The sequence below is a fragment of the Anopheles marshallii genome, chromosome 3 (assembly GCF_943734725.1).
Source record: "Anopheles marshallii chromosome 3, idAnoMarsDA_429_01, whole genome shotgun sequence".
Classification (NCBI taxonomy): Eukaryota; Metazoa; Arthropoda; class Insecta; order Diptera; family Culicidae; genus Anopheles; species Anopheles marshallii.
The window spans coordinates 69,629,503-69,645,562 of NC_071327.1; the positions used below are offsets into that span (position 1 = coordinate 69,629,503).

General features: G+C 45.0%; 1 protein-coding gene across 1 annotated transcript in view; it reads right to left on the reverse strand.

The window, feature by feature from the left end:
• Positions 1–305: 305 nt before the first annotated feature.
• Positions 306–16,060, reverse strand: part of LOC128716270 (protein furry) — a 38,178-nt gene continuing 22,423 nt past the window's right edge. Inside the window, exons 12-25 of the mRNA XM_053811191.1 lie at positions 14,347–14,466; positions 14,107–14,240; positions 13,846–13,944; positions 13,517–13,648; positions 13,128–13,296; positions 12,752–12,854; positions 11,771–12,224; positions 9,870–11,669; positions 9,334–9,762; positions 9,166–9,240; positions 8,859–8,888; positions 2,777–4,230; positions 2,355–2,611; positions 306–655 (exon numbers count right to left, since the gene is read on the reverse strand). Of these exons, the coding sequence (XP_053667166.1) occupies positions 306–655; positions 2,355–2,611; positions 2,777–4,230; positions 8,859–8,888; positions 9,166–9,240; positions 9,334–9,762; positions 9,870–11,669; positions 11,771–12,224; positions 12,752–12,854; positions 13,128–13,296; positions 13,517–13,648; positions 13,846–13,944; positions 14,107–14,240; positions 14,347–14,466 (5,606 nt within the window). The remainder of the gene's footprint in view (positions 656–2,354; positions 2,612–2,776; positions 4,231–8,858; positions 8,889–9,165; positions 9,241–9,333; positions 9,763–9,869; positions 11,670–11,770; positions 12,225–12,751; positions 12,855–13,127; positions 13,297–13,516; positions 13,649–13,845; positions 13,945–14,106; positions 14,241–14,346; positions 14,467–16,060) is intronic.

The window sequence follows — 16,060 nt, forward strand, 5'->3', positions numbered from 1 at the left end:
TAAATTTTATCGCAAAAAGCATCACGCCTAAAGACGAAGAAGCGAATAAATCAATTGATTTCTGTTTTGGGCGTACCGTACCCGAACGCCTTGAACCGGTTTCGCTTTGCGACCGTGACGGACGGCCCGGGATGAAGAACGACAGTACTTCCGACACGTTGGAATTATGGCGAATAATCAAAAAGATTCGACGTTGCTGAATGTTACGGCAAGATGGAATCAAATTTGCATGTAAAGCCGGTGCGCTTTCTACCGTGAACGGCGTAATGTAACGTTGCTATACATCGTTGGCTTGTCCATCGCCCTTACAGTGTCGTGATGATGTCTACCGTATCTTTGAATGGGTTCGTCGGGGCCAGTACCGGTGGCGGTGGCCTTGGTATGAGCTGATTAGCGCCTTGTGCGGTACTGATTAACGAGCCCGCTGCTGAGTTCCCCTGCGCACCATTGCCTTGCCCGCTGCCGCTTCCACCCGGTGGGCCATGTACGGCCGGGATTGTCGTCATCGTTGTTACCGTCGAGGAGCTGGAACTGGTGTTGGCCTTCATGCTGATTTCCATGTTGGACAGCGCGGACGAAACGTGCAGCAAGTTTTCCATCAGAATTTGATAGATTTCACCGAGCTCAAACTCGGACCGGGACACAATGAACACATCTGTTGGGGTGTGAAATGAAAGGCATTAATTGTCATACCACCTTTATCCTGCCACACATTAGCTATGTGAATAATTCCCACACCTGATGCCATTACCCAAACGGAGCCAATCGTGTGCTTTTTTATAGTTTATACGATTAATGCACATTATGCGAAATACAGAAATTAATGAAGTGTACAGTGTGAGTATAATTAAAATTCTAATGAAATCATTCACCTGAAAGGAACATGTTTACACACGCGAACGAAGCAAAAGCACAAACGCCGAAGTTGACGTCATTTATTAAACACTCTACATTACACTTATAGTAGTAGGAAGCTCACATGGCACCCACGGGTACGGATATCGCACACATGTAAACTAGCTAACCACAGGTTGATTTGGAGAACGGGTTCGCAAGTGTCATTCTACAATCCTTTCCTTCTTGGTGCTTCATAAATGAAGCCATAAATTACTGTCGTCAGCAGTGGCAAAGTCCCAAGGCTTATATTTATGAAGTAACCTTAACCTGACTTTTACAGCATCGTTTAGTGTTTGGGATAACAAAAAAAAAAACATTCTCGATACTACCGGTAAGTCAGTTCCTACTACAACTTGCTTGTCTAACTTTATTACTCATGTGATCCTCGTTTTTAACACATGTAATAAAGTACCCAAAAAAAAAAGGTTCATATAAATCATTGCTGCAATACGTTAAATGTACACTTTTTTTTGTACATGCTTTCTCCTTTTACCCAACTGTTTCGCGTTTAATAAAGGAATTTAACGTGTCACAAGCAATGCTACCAAACGAACGAGAAACAAAAACAACGTTCAACTATACTCCAACAGGGCTGTGGACTTCACCCCACTGGGTTTTTGGGGTGGGTTTTATGGGTCGCTTTTCCACGGTCAGCAAATCATACAAGGGTCCGCAAGGGTGTTCGGTTTATTGAAACGTTGCAATAGTCTTCAAAAAACCCCTCAACAATGTAGGTGACCCGGCTGGGAAAAAACGAAAAAATCTATTACGTTACATTTTATTTCCAGCACAAACCGGTGCATTTTATTGGATTTTAACTTTCAAGTTGCTGCGTGTCGATAGTGGAAGTAAATGTGTAAACGATGTGTGCTAGAGCGCACGGGGACAAATACAATTTACAGAAATTACGCTCATTGAACGGTAATTGCATCAATTCGGTAGTGTCAAATAGAAAAAGCTTCAGCTTCATGTAAGCTTTAAGATTTGAGGAAAAATATTTAAAAGTAAAACATATCTAGCAAAACCACCTCAAGCAGGGAAAACCAGGAAAATGAAACACTAATAAATTCATTAAGGAGGTTGTACACTATGCAAGATTTCACATTATACTATTTTTCTAAAAAAAAATCTTTCGAGTGCTTGCGTCATAAGACATAAATACATAATGGTGATAGCAAATTAATCGGAATTTAGCAGTTCAACGGAATGTTCATGAGAAGTTGTTGTAACGGCCTAAGGTTAATAGAATAACAATGGAATAGGCCTAATAACAGAATGTAGGTCTAATTTTTGTGTTGCCGGATCACAACAGAATAACGATATGTATTCCTATTTTGGTTATACATATACAATTATTCTCCACCACAAAATAACCCACAAAAAACATAGAAGCTTATCGCTTCCACCCAAGATGTTCTTCCATTCTGGCCTATAATCTATGTCCCTTTAAAGCTTACCGTTTCTATCCTTCGTCAGCCGATGGGCGTAAACATTCAGTATGATCGATAAATCATCGATGGTTTTAAATTCCGTGCCAAGATTGCTGAACAGGCCGTCACCTCCACCGCACGCCACCACACCGGTGTTGCTGCCTGAGGTGAACACGGTACCACCACCACCACCACCACCACCAGCACCGGGCAGATTGTAATTCGATGCAGAATGGTTCGACATTTGTTTGTGCTGTTTAACGTGATTTATCGCTGCCGACCACCTGTGAATAAAGGAGTGCAAAAACCATAACGAAAATATCAGACTATAAATATCACACATCTCTATTGCCCATTGCCGATAATAGTAATATCGACATCCCGGTTAGATGGGGAAGAGTTGACGCGGGGCAAATGCTTACAAAAAAAAAGGCAATATGAGTGCTTACCGCTGGTTGTCGATTAGCTCCACCAGTATGTTCTCGAACTCGCTGTTATTCATTGGCAATCCCGGGGAAGGCGTTGGTGTGTTTTCACCCTCGGTCGACGTGGATGTGTCGAGTGATTCCATCTCCGCATCGTCGATGCAGCGCAGCAGGGCACCACGGACGGACATGTACAGGTTGGAAAGGTCCTGCATTTGTTCGTTCTGGCGCAGGTTCTGCACCACGCTGATAGCTATTTTATGGTCCGACTCAATCAGAAGCAGCAACTGGAACATCAGCTTGTACAGTCCACGGCCCAGATCGAGCAGCAGCTCGGCCGTGGCTGGATCGGTCGAGGTGGAAAGGGACACGACTGTGCTGGAACCACCGGTGCCTTCGTTCGCCGAATCAATGTCCGACGTGAAGAGGGCCAACTTGCAGGACGCCTTTACCTCGTCCAAGCTGTCCAGCACCGTTTCCTTACGGTCGAAGAACGTCTCCAGGTGCTCCTGCACCTCCAGCACACCGTACCGCAGGTTCTCGAAGAGCCGCGGTGTGGTCGCGAGGCTTTGGTGGTACCAAATTTTCGGTGGATCACCGCGCGTTGCCAGCAGATCGGACAGCACCGAAATACGGTGGCCGAGCTGCACTCCACACCCGGTGAAATACCGCATACACTCCTTCGAAATCGAAATGGAGCGCAGCGTCAGCTCCTTCATCAGGCGGAACATTTGATTGAGCAGGTCGGGCGCGTGGGACGACGGTTGGTTCACGAGCAGTGCCACCAGATTGCGGCGCCACACATCGACACTTTCGTCCCGTATCGGCCCGGTACGGAACGGGTGCATGCCCGGCAGATGCGGGGACGCATTGCACGGCGTGATGTCACCGAGGTCGCCTGCGCTCGAACCGCTCGTATCGCTACGCGACACCGAATCCCGCCGATGGCGCCGTTCCCGCAGGCTCAGGCTCGTCGGTGGTCCGCTCAGGTAGGCCGCCTTCGAGAAGATTGGGCGCGGTTCCTCGTCCAGCGGCGATTCCGACTCAACTTCCTCGTCCGACGAATCGTCCGCGTTGGGACGCTTGCGGCGATTGAAGACCGGCGTTTTCTCGCTCAGACTCTCGTCAATGTTTGGGTGTGATGTACGCAAACCGCTGCCGCTGCCGACACCACTACCGCCACCACCACCACCACTGGTACCACCACCGCCACCGGCGGACAGTGAGTGTGGTTCGTTTTCGCCCTCGGACAGTGGGCGGCGTCGCACGCCCCAGTTGAAGTTATCCGTCGATTCGCCCTCGATGCTTTCGCTTTCGTACTCGAGGAAATCAAAGTCCTTGAACACACCAAAGTCCGGTGCACCGTCGTCCCGCTTCGAACCACCGCTCAAATCCTGCTGGGCACCGGACGTCTCGTCCGTGCTGGATGCGGCAGACGATTGGCGCTCGAGCAGATCGGACGATTGGCTGAAGATGACCTGTGAGGAACAACATAACAGAGTAATTAATAGCACGTTCGGGGTACTCATTCTACGCAGAAACAATGATGAGCAGTACGGTGAGCGACGGGTGAGATACATCGAAGGTGTGTGTCTAACACGTAGCCTACCGTCGATAGGTTTATTGTGCGAGTGAGTGCAATACGACTACAGAAAATAGCTTTATGAATGAAACTATGAAACAGTATGTCTAGCGACCCAAGATTGCTAAACACAATATGCAAAACCAATTCTTGATAGGTGTTCACTAACAGTTTGCCATATTTTAGCGTCAACCTCTCCTCAACCCCGAAAACTTCAGGCCGTTATTAATAAGGAAGACATTCAGGGGTGTTTTTTTTTTTTGCACGAAATTCTGCTATCTTGTTGGCGTCTTGCATTTTTCTTATCATGCCATTTCGTAAACTTTTTCGCTCATCATAAAAGCTGAACCCGTTTGCTGCACGCCGTTACCACCCAAGCTGTTGTTGACAGTCCCATAAATTTTGCAAATCTGACAAACTTTTCCGATGCTGCAATCTTTGGCCGACGTTTGACCCCAACGGGGACAAAAAAACCCCTCCATTGCTTATTCACAATCAAAATCGCAATAAAAAAAAGTGGAGCTTAATCCACATTTCCACAACATTAGCGAAATTTGTGCAAGTTGTCACTAAAACCCATTCCAGGGGTGTTAAGACGATTGAAGATTAGGTACAAGATAGAGAGAAAGATAGCAGACAAACAAACCGAACAAAAAAAAAACACACTCATCACAGTCCCAGACAAACAAAAGGGTCTAGAAACACTAACACCGTCAGCTTTCATTTTTCTTTCCCAATTGTACTTTTGCTTTGCTTCCCCGGGGCTAGTGCAGTGATTCTTTTAACTGTAAAACGTGTTCCTACATTTTCCACCCACTGAACCGTAACCCGTGGGGCCATTTCGTTTGCCATGAGCTAACGCTACAAGCAGACAGAAATAGTGGGGCAAAACGACCGTAACGCTCCCGCAAACAAGAACCTTGTAACTTGGTGAGAGAGAGAAAAGTAATTGTCCCACTAGTACTCACGATGTGTGTACAATGATTCAGAATGAATGAATGATTTAAATCTTTCCCGGGGAGTGAGTTAACTCACATCTCCAAGAGCAGTATTTATAATTCTCAAGCGAATAAACTCATTCGCAAAGCATTAAATCACTCACAACAATGCAGCTTTAACGCTTCATGAAGACCTTTAACTCATGATTTAACTCTTGTGTGAGTTAACTTAAGCTTTAACGTTGACCTTCAACTCATGATTTAAATCATAAGTAAACTCTTGAGTATATTAACCCGAGATTTAATAGTACAATCACTCGCACGTGTGTTAAATAGCTCATGATTTCACCAAGGCTGAAGGTCACCGTGAAGAGCTAAATCCCGAGTTAATCCACACAAGAGTTAACTCATGATTTGAATCGTGAGTTAAAGGACGCCGTGAAGAGTTAAATCTCGAGTTAATCCACTCGAGAGTGAACTCATTATTTAAATCGGGAGTTGAAGATCATCGTTCAGAGTTAAATCCCGAGTTAACTCACGTTTTTAAATCATCGTGAATCATCATCCCCCTGCGTTCAATTATTTAAAATTGTTGAATTTTGTTTGAGTGAGTGAAAGAGTCTTCATTCTAACTCCACAACTCGGTTTTCCATCCTTGAAAGGATGTAACTTTCCCATCTCTAGCACAAACAAACCCAAACTAGCGCCAAGAGCACTTACAACGGAGCAAGTTTAAAGCTTCACGCTAACCGTGACAAGAAATTGGCCAAATCGGGGGGAGGGGAAAAAAAACCCCCAAATGTGCCACTGTGAACTGGTGAGCAAAATTCAATTTGCTGTACCATTTAAAGCCCAGCTTCACGCTTGGTAAGGTTCCGAATCGTAAAGAAAAATGGAGAATGCTATTTTCGATCCGGCCCAATTGTCGCTCGTGGATGAATGTCACATGGAATGGAATGTGTCGGTTGAGTTCACGATCATAAATCTCCCTATTTGCTGGCTACGGGCACAAAAACCCGTACCCCTTGAACAGTGAGCAATTCAATGTCAAATCAATCTTCCAACAAAAAAAAAAACGGTTCTAAAACTTATTTTTTCTAGCTTCTTCAGTTCAGTTGTAACTTTCAATTCCATGCGTTTCACTTTCGAGCGACCATTTGTTATCCTTGTTTCAATCCTTAGCTGGTTCCGGTGCTCGGAACCGACCCTATTCTGTACGCAGCCACACTCAATTAACGCAAAACGAACGGGCCTTTGAGGCGGAAAAGCCACATTGATGAATGTTCCATACGGTCAGCTTAGAACACTGACAGATTATTGCGCATTTCCAGCCCACATTGTGCTCATGGCCGTGCGGGGGTGTCCATTGATTGCTCGGAATCGCCACAGCACTTCAACAGCTCTTTCCTCACTGCGTCACCTGCCAACCCAATCGAAACTGCCACAAAATCAGCTTATCGCGTTGGTTATCGCGGTTCAATACACGGTTGGAGCAAGTAGAAAAAAATAATTCCTCTGTCAGCTGCAAAATGTGCAGCATGCGATATATATATCTATAAACACATTTATAGCAATCTTTGGCAAACAGGAGGTTAACAGTGCCAAACACACCGCCAAACTCATCCTGCGTTCGTTCACCGGCTTAACAATGCGACGATGGTTACGCGCGAGCCATCCATCCATTATCGGAGCATCGAAGCACCTTCAGCAATCAATAAACTCATGCGAACAAAGGAATTTGGATTTGGAGCGGTTGTTGCCGCCTTTTGTCAAGGCAGCACCGAACAAAAGCGTCTTCGTGTGAGCATTGTGACGTGCAGGGTAAAGACATGTCAATGAGGCTAGAGGTTACCAAAAAAAAGGAAAGGGTGCGAAAACCACAGTAAGACAGACAAGCTGCTAACGACCGGCACGAAACGTGACATATTTAATGGGACACACACACACAAATGCCACCAAACCATCCCACGCACGGGGCGGGAAAACTATTGTACGGTATAATTGCGGGAGTGTCTTCCGTGTTGAGTGTTTGACGAAAACAAAATGCAGAATAAAAATCCTGTCGATTTCAATGAATGCAACACCAACTACCCATGCTATGTGGTGTATTTTGGTTAGCATTTAAAAAAAGGGGTCTGTTTTATGAAGGAATTTTCTATGTTGAAGGCTGTCCCAACATCCAGCCGTTGCCACCGAAAGCGCCTTTCGCCGATTGCATAACCAATTTCCACTAGAAGAGCCAGCGGTTTTTTTTTAACCGACCTCATCACTCATCTCTGCGTTCACCCATCATCCGTCACCTTTGCTAACCTTACAGACGTGCCATTTTCCATTTCGCGGAACTGTTGTAACCAGAGTTGGCCAATTTTTCTCAGCTTATACTAATATTGAGTGCGTTCCGTTTTTTTTTTTTGCTCCACTCAACTCAACAACAAACGCGGCCTCCGCCGTGTGGGTGTCCACGGTTGACGGTGTATACAATTTTTGCCCGTTACTCTTGACTACGCAACAAAACCATTCCAACAGTGGGCACTTCGCGTACTACCCATGCGGGAAACATTGTCCACACGTGTGCGTTAAAGAAGCGTTCGCAATTCGCGCTCCTTCGCGCAATAGAACACTGTAATTCAGCGCGCTGGAAAATCCGATTGTGTCGAGCACCAGTTTTCATCCAACACACTAACACACACTGCTTGCTGAAGAACCATTGCCCAATACCGGGAAACTAAGCTGCCTGCCCTCCCCCTTTTGCCGTTGCAACAGTGTCTTTGAGCAGCTCAATTGCACAACAGCAACGCGAATGAACACACAAATTGCGAGCGAGCAATGTTTCAAAACGTGTTTTTCCCAACTTTCGCAACGGTTTTTTTCTTTCGGAACTCCCGACCATTGTCCCGACCAGTGCTTAAAGCAGTGTCGCGGGAGATATTTTGCTCGAATATCGACACTCCCCCCCGCATTTCGGTGGGACATTTGATTTGACCATGGGAGGATATTCAAGCACTTTGTTGATAAATGTATCTGTCCCCGACAAGCTCATTTGCTACGGTTCATTTGACGCAAAATAGCGACGATACACGCTAATGATTGTTGAGGCGAACACGGGACTTATTTCACAGATGAATCGGCGGCAATTATCCATCACAACACAGCAGTACACAGCAGATGGCGAGAGGGCTTTGTGATAAATTTAGATCATAAGCATCTGGTTTAAACTCACAGACAATTTGTCTTTACAACGTTAATGTGCTTCCTAAAGACTAATTACTGTGATACGCTTACATATGACTGCGAAGCTCATGTACGTTTACAGACAATTAAAAGGAAAAACAAAATTATAGCTCACGAAATGTACAGTAACTTAATGGACAATTCAAACATTACCAATATTCCCATTATCATGGAACACACATGGCATAGTTCTAAAAACAAAACACAATGATAGAAACAAAAAAGAAACAGAAGAAACATAATAACACATGAGCTTTGGAATAAAAAAAAACACACAAACGTCCAGCTGAAGCGAATTGCAGGAAAACGCGTGAAGCACTTACGTCGAGTGTAGGGAAATAAATATGTTCATTACCTTGGAATACAATGAGCTTATGATATCATCCTTTGCGATATCAAATTTACAGGGATAGACAAAGTTATATGAATAAAAAAGAAAATAATAATAATAAATTACACGACCAACAACGCCATTTAAGCAAGGGCAACATTTGGTTCTTGAAGGAATACCGCCTTCTAAATTACTTTCAGTCATTCTGTAGTGTTCATGTTGCGACATTTAGTTATATCAGAATAATTGCCTTTATAGCATCAAATTTAATATCATTTAAACTATTGCTGTCAAATAGAAAACTATTTGTAATCCAAACAAATAGACTCACCGAAGGGCTCTTGGGTAAACCGACACGTTGTCCGCATGTTGTTAGCAGATTTACCAAACATTCCCGCACGCGTCCCTAGAAAAGAATGGACAAAATTTAATAAATCAATTGTCCGATTGCTTAAACGAAGCATTTCATGGATATGTGCAACACATTGCAACCGCTTACCTGTGACATCCATGGCCGTTTCCATCCGCTCAGTGGTGCAGTATCGGCCGGTGAAAGACTGGCACTTCGGCGCGGTGAGTTTGGTGTACCCGCGTGTCCGTAATGCGTCCCCGTCGCGGTAACATTGCTCGAACCGTTGAAACCTTTCGCACCGATTAGGGCACCGCCAGCGCCGGACGGTGCGTTTGATTCGTTGTCGGATTTTAGCAGCAATTTGCGTCCTATCAGGGGCGTTTGCGATACATCGAAGGAAAACTCCATCGTTCGTCCGGCTAGTTCCTTCTTGCAGAATACCTCCGAATCGCTGAAGCTTCCATGCAGGTTAGCAAAGGACGAACCACCCTCGGACGATTGTGGCACCACTTGCAGACTGGAGCTGCGTGTCACCACGAACTTTAGAATCTTTAACGCTTCCTTCCAATTGGGGCTCTGAGGGAAAACGAATAGATAGTAGCGCATAAAATAGCAATTCAAACAACATTACCAGAACACTCAATATCGTCAGTACGGTACATAGGAATATTAAAGGTACTCACATCCAAATACTTCGATATTATCCTCAGCATATCGCCTGCGATCGGTTGTATTGGGATGGCGGACAGATCCACGTAGTGCAGCATGCAGTGAATCACACTCAGCACCTGCAGTTGCACCTGCACCCAACCCTTCTCCAGCACCTCCGTTAGGAACGCCAGCATGTGCAGACCCATGTGGGCGTACGTGTCGTACAGATACTTTACCACACACTTGGTCCACTGGAATGATTCCTTGCTGAAAGTCTTCCTGCTGTACAGCGTCATGACCGTGCCGAGATTCTCCAGCTTGAGCCCCATTTCGGACGCAACCTGGGCGATGTTCTCGGCGCTCCGGATGCAAATCTCGTTGGCATCCTCGTAGTGTAGCAGCATGTATGGCAGGAGAGCGATCACATTCATGGGAAACGCACAGCTTTGCGTTGGATCACACACGGGCAGATTTAGTAGGGGCGTCAACTGCGACAGCAGCGCAATCGATGCTTCATACGTCCCGGAATGCGTGCAACCTTTCAGCAGCAGCGCGTGCACTCCCGGGTACGTAGACCACTTGAGCTGTTGCTGCAACTTTTCTACCTTATCCCGCGCGTCCGGTCTATCCAACGGTAGACGGTGTAGTACGCGCGTAAGCAATCTTAGTGCGAGCAGAAATTCGTGCTCATAGTCACTTTCCAGCAGTGACACGGCTAACCAAAACAGCTGCGCCAGTATCGTCATTTTATCGTCCTGCGTAGCCGTATCGCCGAGTAGCTTAAGACTCTGGGCACTGCGCGATCGCGACAGTGACGTTTGACCAGCACCGAACTTGGCCGCATTGCGTTCAATTTCTAGCGCCGCGTTCCGATTGCGCAGCTCGATCTGCTTGTCGATCGGCGAGTTGGCCGCCTTGCGTGAGCAGTACGAGATGGAGTAGCTGGTGCTGCGCGTGTGCCCACCGCTGGTCGCATTGTGCAAACTTTGCCCGGGCGATCCACCAACAATGCCCCCATCCCCGGAACGCTTGCTGCCGCTGTACATGCCCGATACCACACCTTCCTTGTTGTTCAAGTTCGGCGTACTTTTGAAGATGTCCTTCATCACATCCAGCGGCCGGAAGTCGGAATCGAGACTGTCGACGGCCGCCTCCAGCGTGAGCAGCAGCTCCGTTACGTAGCCCTGCATGTCTTCACCCTGCTCGGCGACGGTTTCGATCAGCCGCGACAGAATGTCAGACAGCATGCGCGAGTTGATTGGTACATTAAGCGAGCGGAACACTTGCAGACTGCGCCCGGCGTAGTGGCGCGACGAGCAGCTAAGCCCAAGCTGCAGCGCTGTCTGTGCCCAGCGCTCCGGGATCCGTGCGTGGGGATAGCTGTCCGTGAACGCCTTCACGATATGTCGCAGGAAGCACTGCAACTGATCCGCCGACTTTATGCTCCAAACTTTCGCCGTTATGTCCTCGTAGTTCCACAGCGGCTGCTGTTGGCTGCTCGCGTTCGAGAGGAACTTGATCAAACTCTTGATGACGTGTGCCGTCGGCATGGTCGGTCCCGGTTGCGGTGGTGCATTCTCCTCAGTTACGATCATCGGCACGGTCGGCGTTTCCTCGTTCGGTTGGTTCGACGCGGGCGAAAGTATCGACTGCTGCGCGGTGCCGGTGTTTAACCCAAACAGGTAGCTATCGAACTCCTGATCCGGCTCGGTAAAATTGTGATCAATCACCGGCAGGGACGGTACAACAATACCTAACCGCAGCTTGGATGTATCACTGTTTAGCAGTATCTTCGCTACCGTTAAATGATCGTTATGCTCGGCCAGCACAATCTGCACACAAAGCGAAACAAGTTAGTGAAGGGATAAACATAAACCGTTTGCTCGCAAATGCCGTTTCGGTAGCATTAACATTACAACCGAATGCTACTTACCAGCAAGTTCAACAGCAGCTTCTTGCAATGGTCCCGCACAATGCGACGGGTGTGATCCAGCCCGAGAAATAAAATGTGCAGCATGAGCGGAACGTGCAGCGTCCAGTCGAGCCCGGGTATGCCATCCACCACGATGTCGGTCAGCAACATGACAGCCACATTGCACCGATGGAACCCGCTGATGGGTATGTTCGTATCCGGCAAAAACTCGGTCAGCGGCGCAAAGTATCCACCGTACTCCGGCATCGGCAGTGGATGGGGTGCGGTCGGCTGTTCGGTGCGTATTTGCACGAAATTATCCTCCTGGTTCATTTCCGGTTCGTTCATCATCATCATTACGTCCTCGTGGCGCGGCAACACGCACGGTCCGGATGCGGTCCGTATCTTGTCGCTGCCACGGGGCGGCCGGTACGCGTTTGCGAACGTGCGTAGCGCACTGTCCGATTTGCACGTGCTACAACGGTGAGGCACAACATGCCGATGACCATACATAAAACGGTACCGGCAATAAGTAAACAATACGTACGGTTAATTAAGATTCCTTTCTGCCGATCGCATTCGCATCAAGCTCAAACATTCACGGTAAACGGTTCAAACTGAATGAGGTTTAATTAGCACGTCACTCTCCGATTCCTATCGCACCAAATCAACATTTCTTTATACATTTTTGTAACTACTATCATCGGGCCAAACATTGTGATGCTGATTGTTAACGACTATTCTATGGAAAATTAATAATCATAACCGTGATGTTAAACAGACAAGTGGGTGCAGTAATATTAATATATATATGATAAACAGCAAAGTTTGGGAAGCAAAATAAAGCCCTTAATTTAATGATTCGCTGGTTAGTTCTTACTCTCAATTCGATTTTGCAAACCAAATTCGTTATCAATATGCACTCCACTCAAACAAACAATTGTTTTAAAAATGTTGATGTTGTAATGGAATTATCTTCTGCAAGCTGTGAAAAAGTCTTACCCGGATTTTATTGGGTCCTCTCCGCTGTGGCGCTTCGTATGGATAGTTCCTTTTTCTACGTCAACATCCTGCACCTTCGGATCATTGTTGCCGGAAGCGGGACCTGTGATGGGCAATTAGCAGTGGATAAGTTTGGTTTGATTTGTGTGTGTGTGTGTGTTTCTTTTCCTCATTTTTCCATTATCAGTTTTAATTGAAATTAATTTTTCCGGCGAAAAATCTCCAATCATTTCTTAACTTAAGGCGCCGTGAAACGCCGCCGCAAGGCAAACGTTCAATAGCGAACTGACCGTCAATCTTATCGAGAAGTTTTTTTTTTTTTGGTAACCGGCAACCGACCAAGTTCGTCTAATTAAACGCCCTGTGCTGGACTTACCATCTGAGTGGCTGGAGGCTTTTCTCATGCTCGTTAGGCGGTAAAATGGTGGTGTTTCCGTGCGCTCAATTAAACAGTTTAGCGTTTCCACCGTTTGCAGTTCGCTCATCAGCTCGTCCAGCAGCCTGTTGGTGCATGAACGGGCCAAATATAATGCAACCCGTTTTGCCTGGCAAGAAATAAAGCAAAGGTGAGAAAGGAAGCAAAGCAAGCTGAATAATTGTGTGCTCTCCATCCCACTGCGGCCAACATTATTTCGTTCGTCATCGTCGTTAGCATTGTGCAGGACCAGGCGCCTCCATCAAAGCCCGTACGAATTGTCAACCTTCAGCACACCATTCGTAGCAGCGGAAACTGGTTCAAAAGTCCATCACACAACAGATACTTACATTGGCTAGCAGCTCGTTCGGTGCCATGCCGGATATGATGAGCAAGTAGCGTAGTATGACTTTAAGGTTGTTGGGCCAAAACTGGCACAAGGTGCCCCAAAGCTCTTCGATGTACGGGTGTGAATCGGCAAACTTTAAGTGAAAATGTTCAAGAAGAGAGTATGCGTTAGGTGAATATAACGAAGCAAAGATACTGTTAGAACCAATACTAAGGAAAGCAAAAATAAATGGCGCACAAAAATAACCTCTTTGTAAGAAAATATAATTTTCATATTATTTACACTGTTCGAACAAAAAAACTGCCGTAGAAACAGATTAATTTTTATTACCTTAGCTGTAATGTAAAAGAGATTATTCAGTATCATTTCCGTTGCCTCGGTCGAGCCAGATCCTTCACGGCGTCCCCTTGTACCAGCATCCGGATAATACTGTTGAGCAGACAAGAACACAACAACAACGCATTACAGCTTATGGCGTTCGGCAAATTTCGTACATTACTTCTAATTAAATGTGTATAAACACAGCGTTCATTTACTGTACAATATCGGTATGCAAGTGTACATGTTTTCTCAATAATAAACAACATTTACCATAATGTAGGAGAGTGGAGTCGCTGGCGGAACGCTCGAGGCTACAAGTTCTACATTTTCCAACCATGGTAGCAAGCACTGTAGCAATAGTGCACGTGCTTCGGCTCGTGCCGTCTGAAATCGATACGTAATCTCTGCAAGTATAGCAAGAACGTTAGTCAATCGGCAGTTCTTCGGTACTAATCTTATTAACAAGCGTAACTACGCTGGATTGGATTTATCTGAAAAGTGATCACTTACCAGAAAACATTGACATTGTCAGTTCCGGACGAAGGCGCGCTATCTGCCGAGACAGATACATCTGGGATCGACAGTACGCCCCACTCAGTACGGCATCCAACGTGCCTATTTTATCCGGTTCTGCAAGGTGGAAATTAGAAAAGAAAAACAAAAGTTTAATGACATTCTTTTAAACGTACGTAATATTTAATGCGGATTTGAACGATCTCACACAAATATTTTGCACAAAATAGAACAATTAAATCGATAATTTAAATCAAATATTCAAATCGTATCAGTTCAAAAACAGTTCAGCATGATTATCATCATCATTCATCAACAAAAAGCAGCGTACATCACTTAAGACAAGTATACAGTAAACTTATGTACAACCGAAAATACATCCGAAACGTAAAATCTAAACAGGGTAGAATTAAAAAAAAAAACTGCACGAGCTGCAACATCTTTTATCAAGATACTGGTGGATGAAGGATCCTATACCTCATTAAAGCATTTGTTCACCTACTGGCAGTATTTTTTTTTTTCGTATGTACGTTATGCGCACCAAAACATTATTACATTATTCAGCAAACAGATGGCGCCCTGATGGACGGGAAGCATACGAACTGGCAGCTCAGCTGAATACTGCTCGACTGATATCGGCTTTATAACGTATTGTTCCCACTCCACCAAGCCAATGTATTGCGCTCCCTTCCAGTGTAAGCATAAGAAACAGTCGGTTCACTCTGCCGATTTATTAGAACTCCTGAATGTTTGGAAGTATGAACCAGTTATTTGTGATGTTGGTAACCAAAGCACTTACCACAACAATACTTGATAATGATTCAGGGCAATAATGATTAAGGGAGATGTGGTGTTGTATCAAACCTACAATTTAATTACACCCGGAAGCAATAGGGTCACTGTTGGAAACGTATATTTACATTTACATATTAAATTGAGACGAATAAAAAAAAATGCTCTTCCAATTCATTACATATTTTGAACAACAGCGAACAACAGTTCAACCGCGATTTTTAGAACGTTTTTGTTGTTTTTTCTGGGATAATAAAATTTGAAAGCTAAGTTTAGTGTAGAGCACCAAAATTTAGGATTATTTTTCAATTCATACTATAAAACTAATGTAAAAGAAATAATTATTCTGATGATTGATTTAATATGGATTTAGTATGATGAATATGTAATTAATAATTATTGAATTGTTTTACTAAATATTTAATTTTTGTTAATATTTTCTGTTCAAAAATTGCCAAAATACTGAATTCATAACGAGCTCTTTGCTCGACAATCGACTCTGCAACCTTCAGGTGTAAACGGTATTGCACCCCGATTTGACGTAAGGGGATCTCCACGGATACTTGCGATCTGCCATAAGTGTATCGCGGGGATTACTCGGAATTTTAATACACAACATCTAAGTGTAACCATACGTAATGCTCACAACATCTTTTTCAAAAAAAATTGAACTTCATTTTACATGCTGATGGGTTGTTTCATCAAATTGGTAAGTCAAATTTATTCATTACATCAAACACTACCCTGTTTATCAATTTTACACAATTTTCCTCTTATCGTGTTCAAAGGACAACCACCGTAATGCAATTGTCCGTCCTGTTGCAAAAAAAAAGGGTTTCCATTTCCAATTCACACTCACCAAACAAAACTTCCGACTGTCCAGGGTATTAAAAAGTAATAACTCAACTAAACAATCACA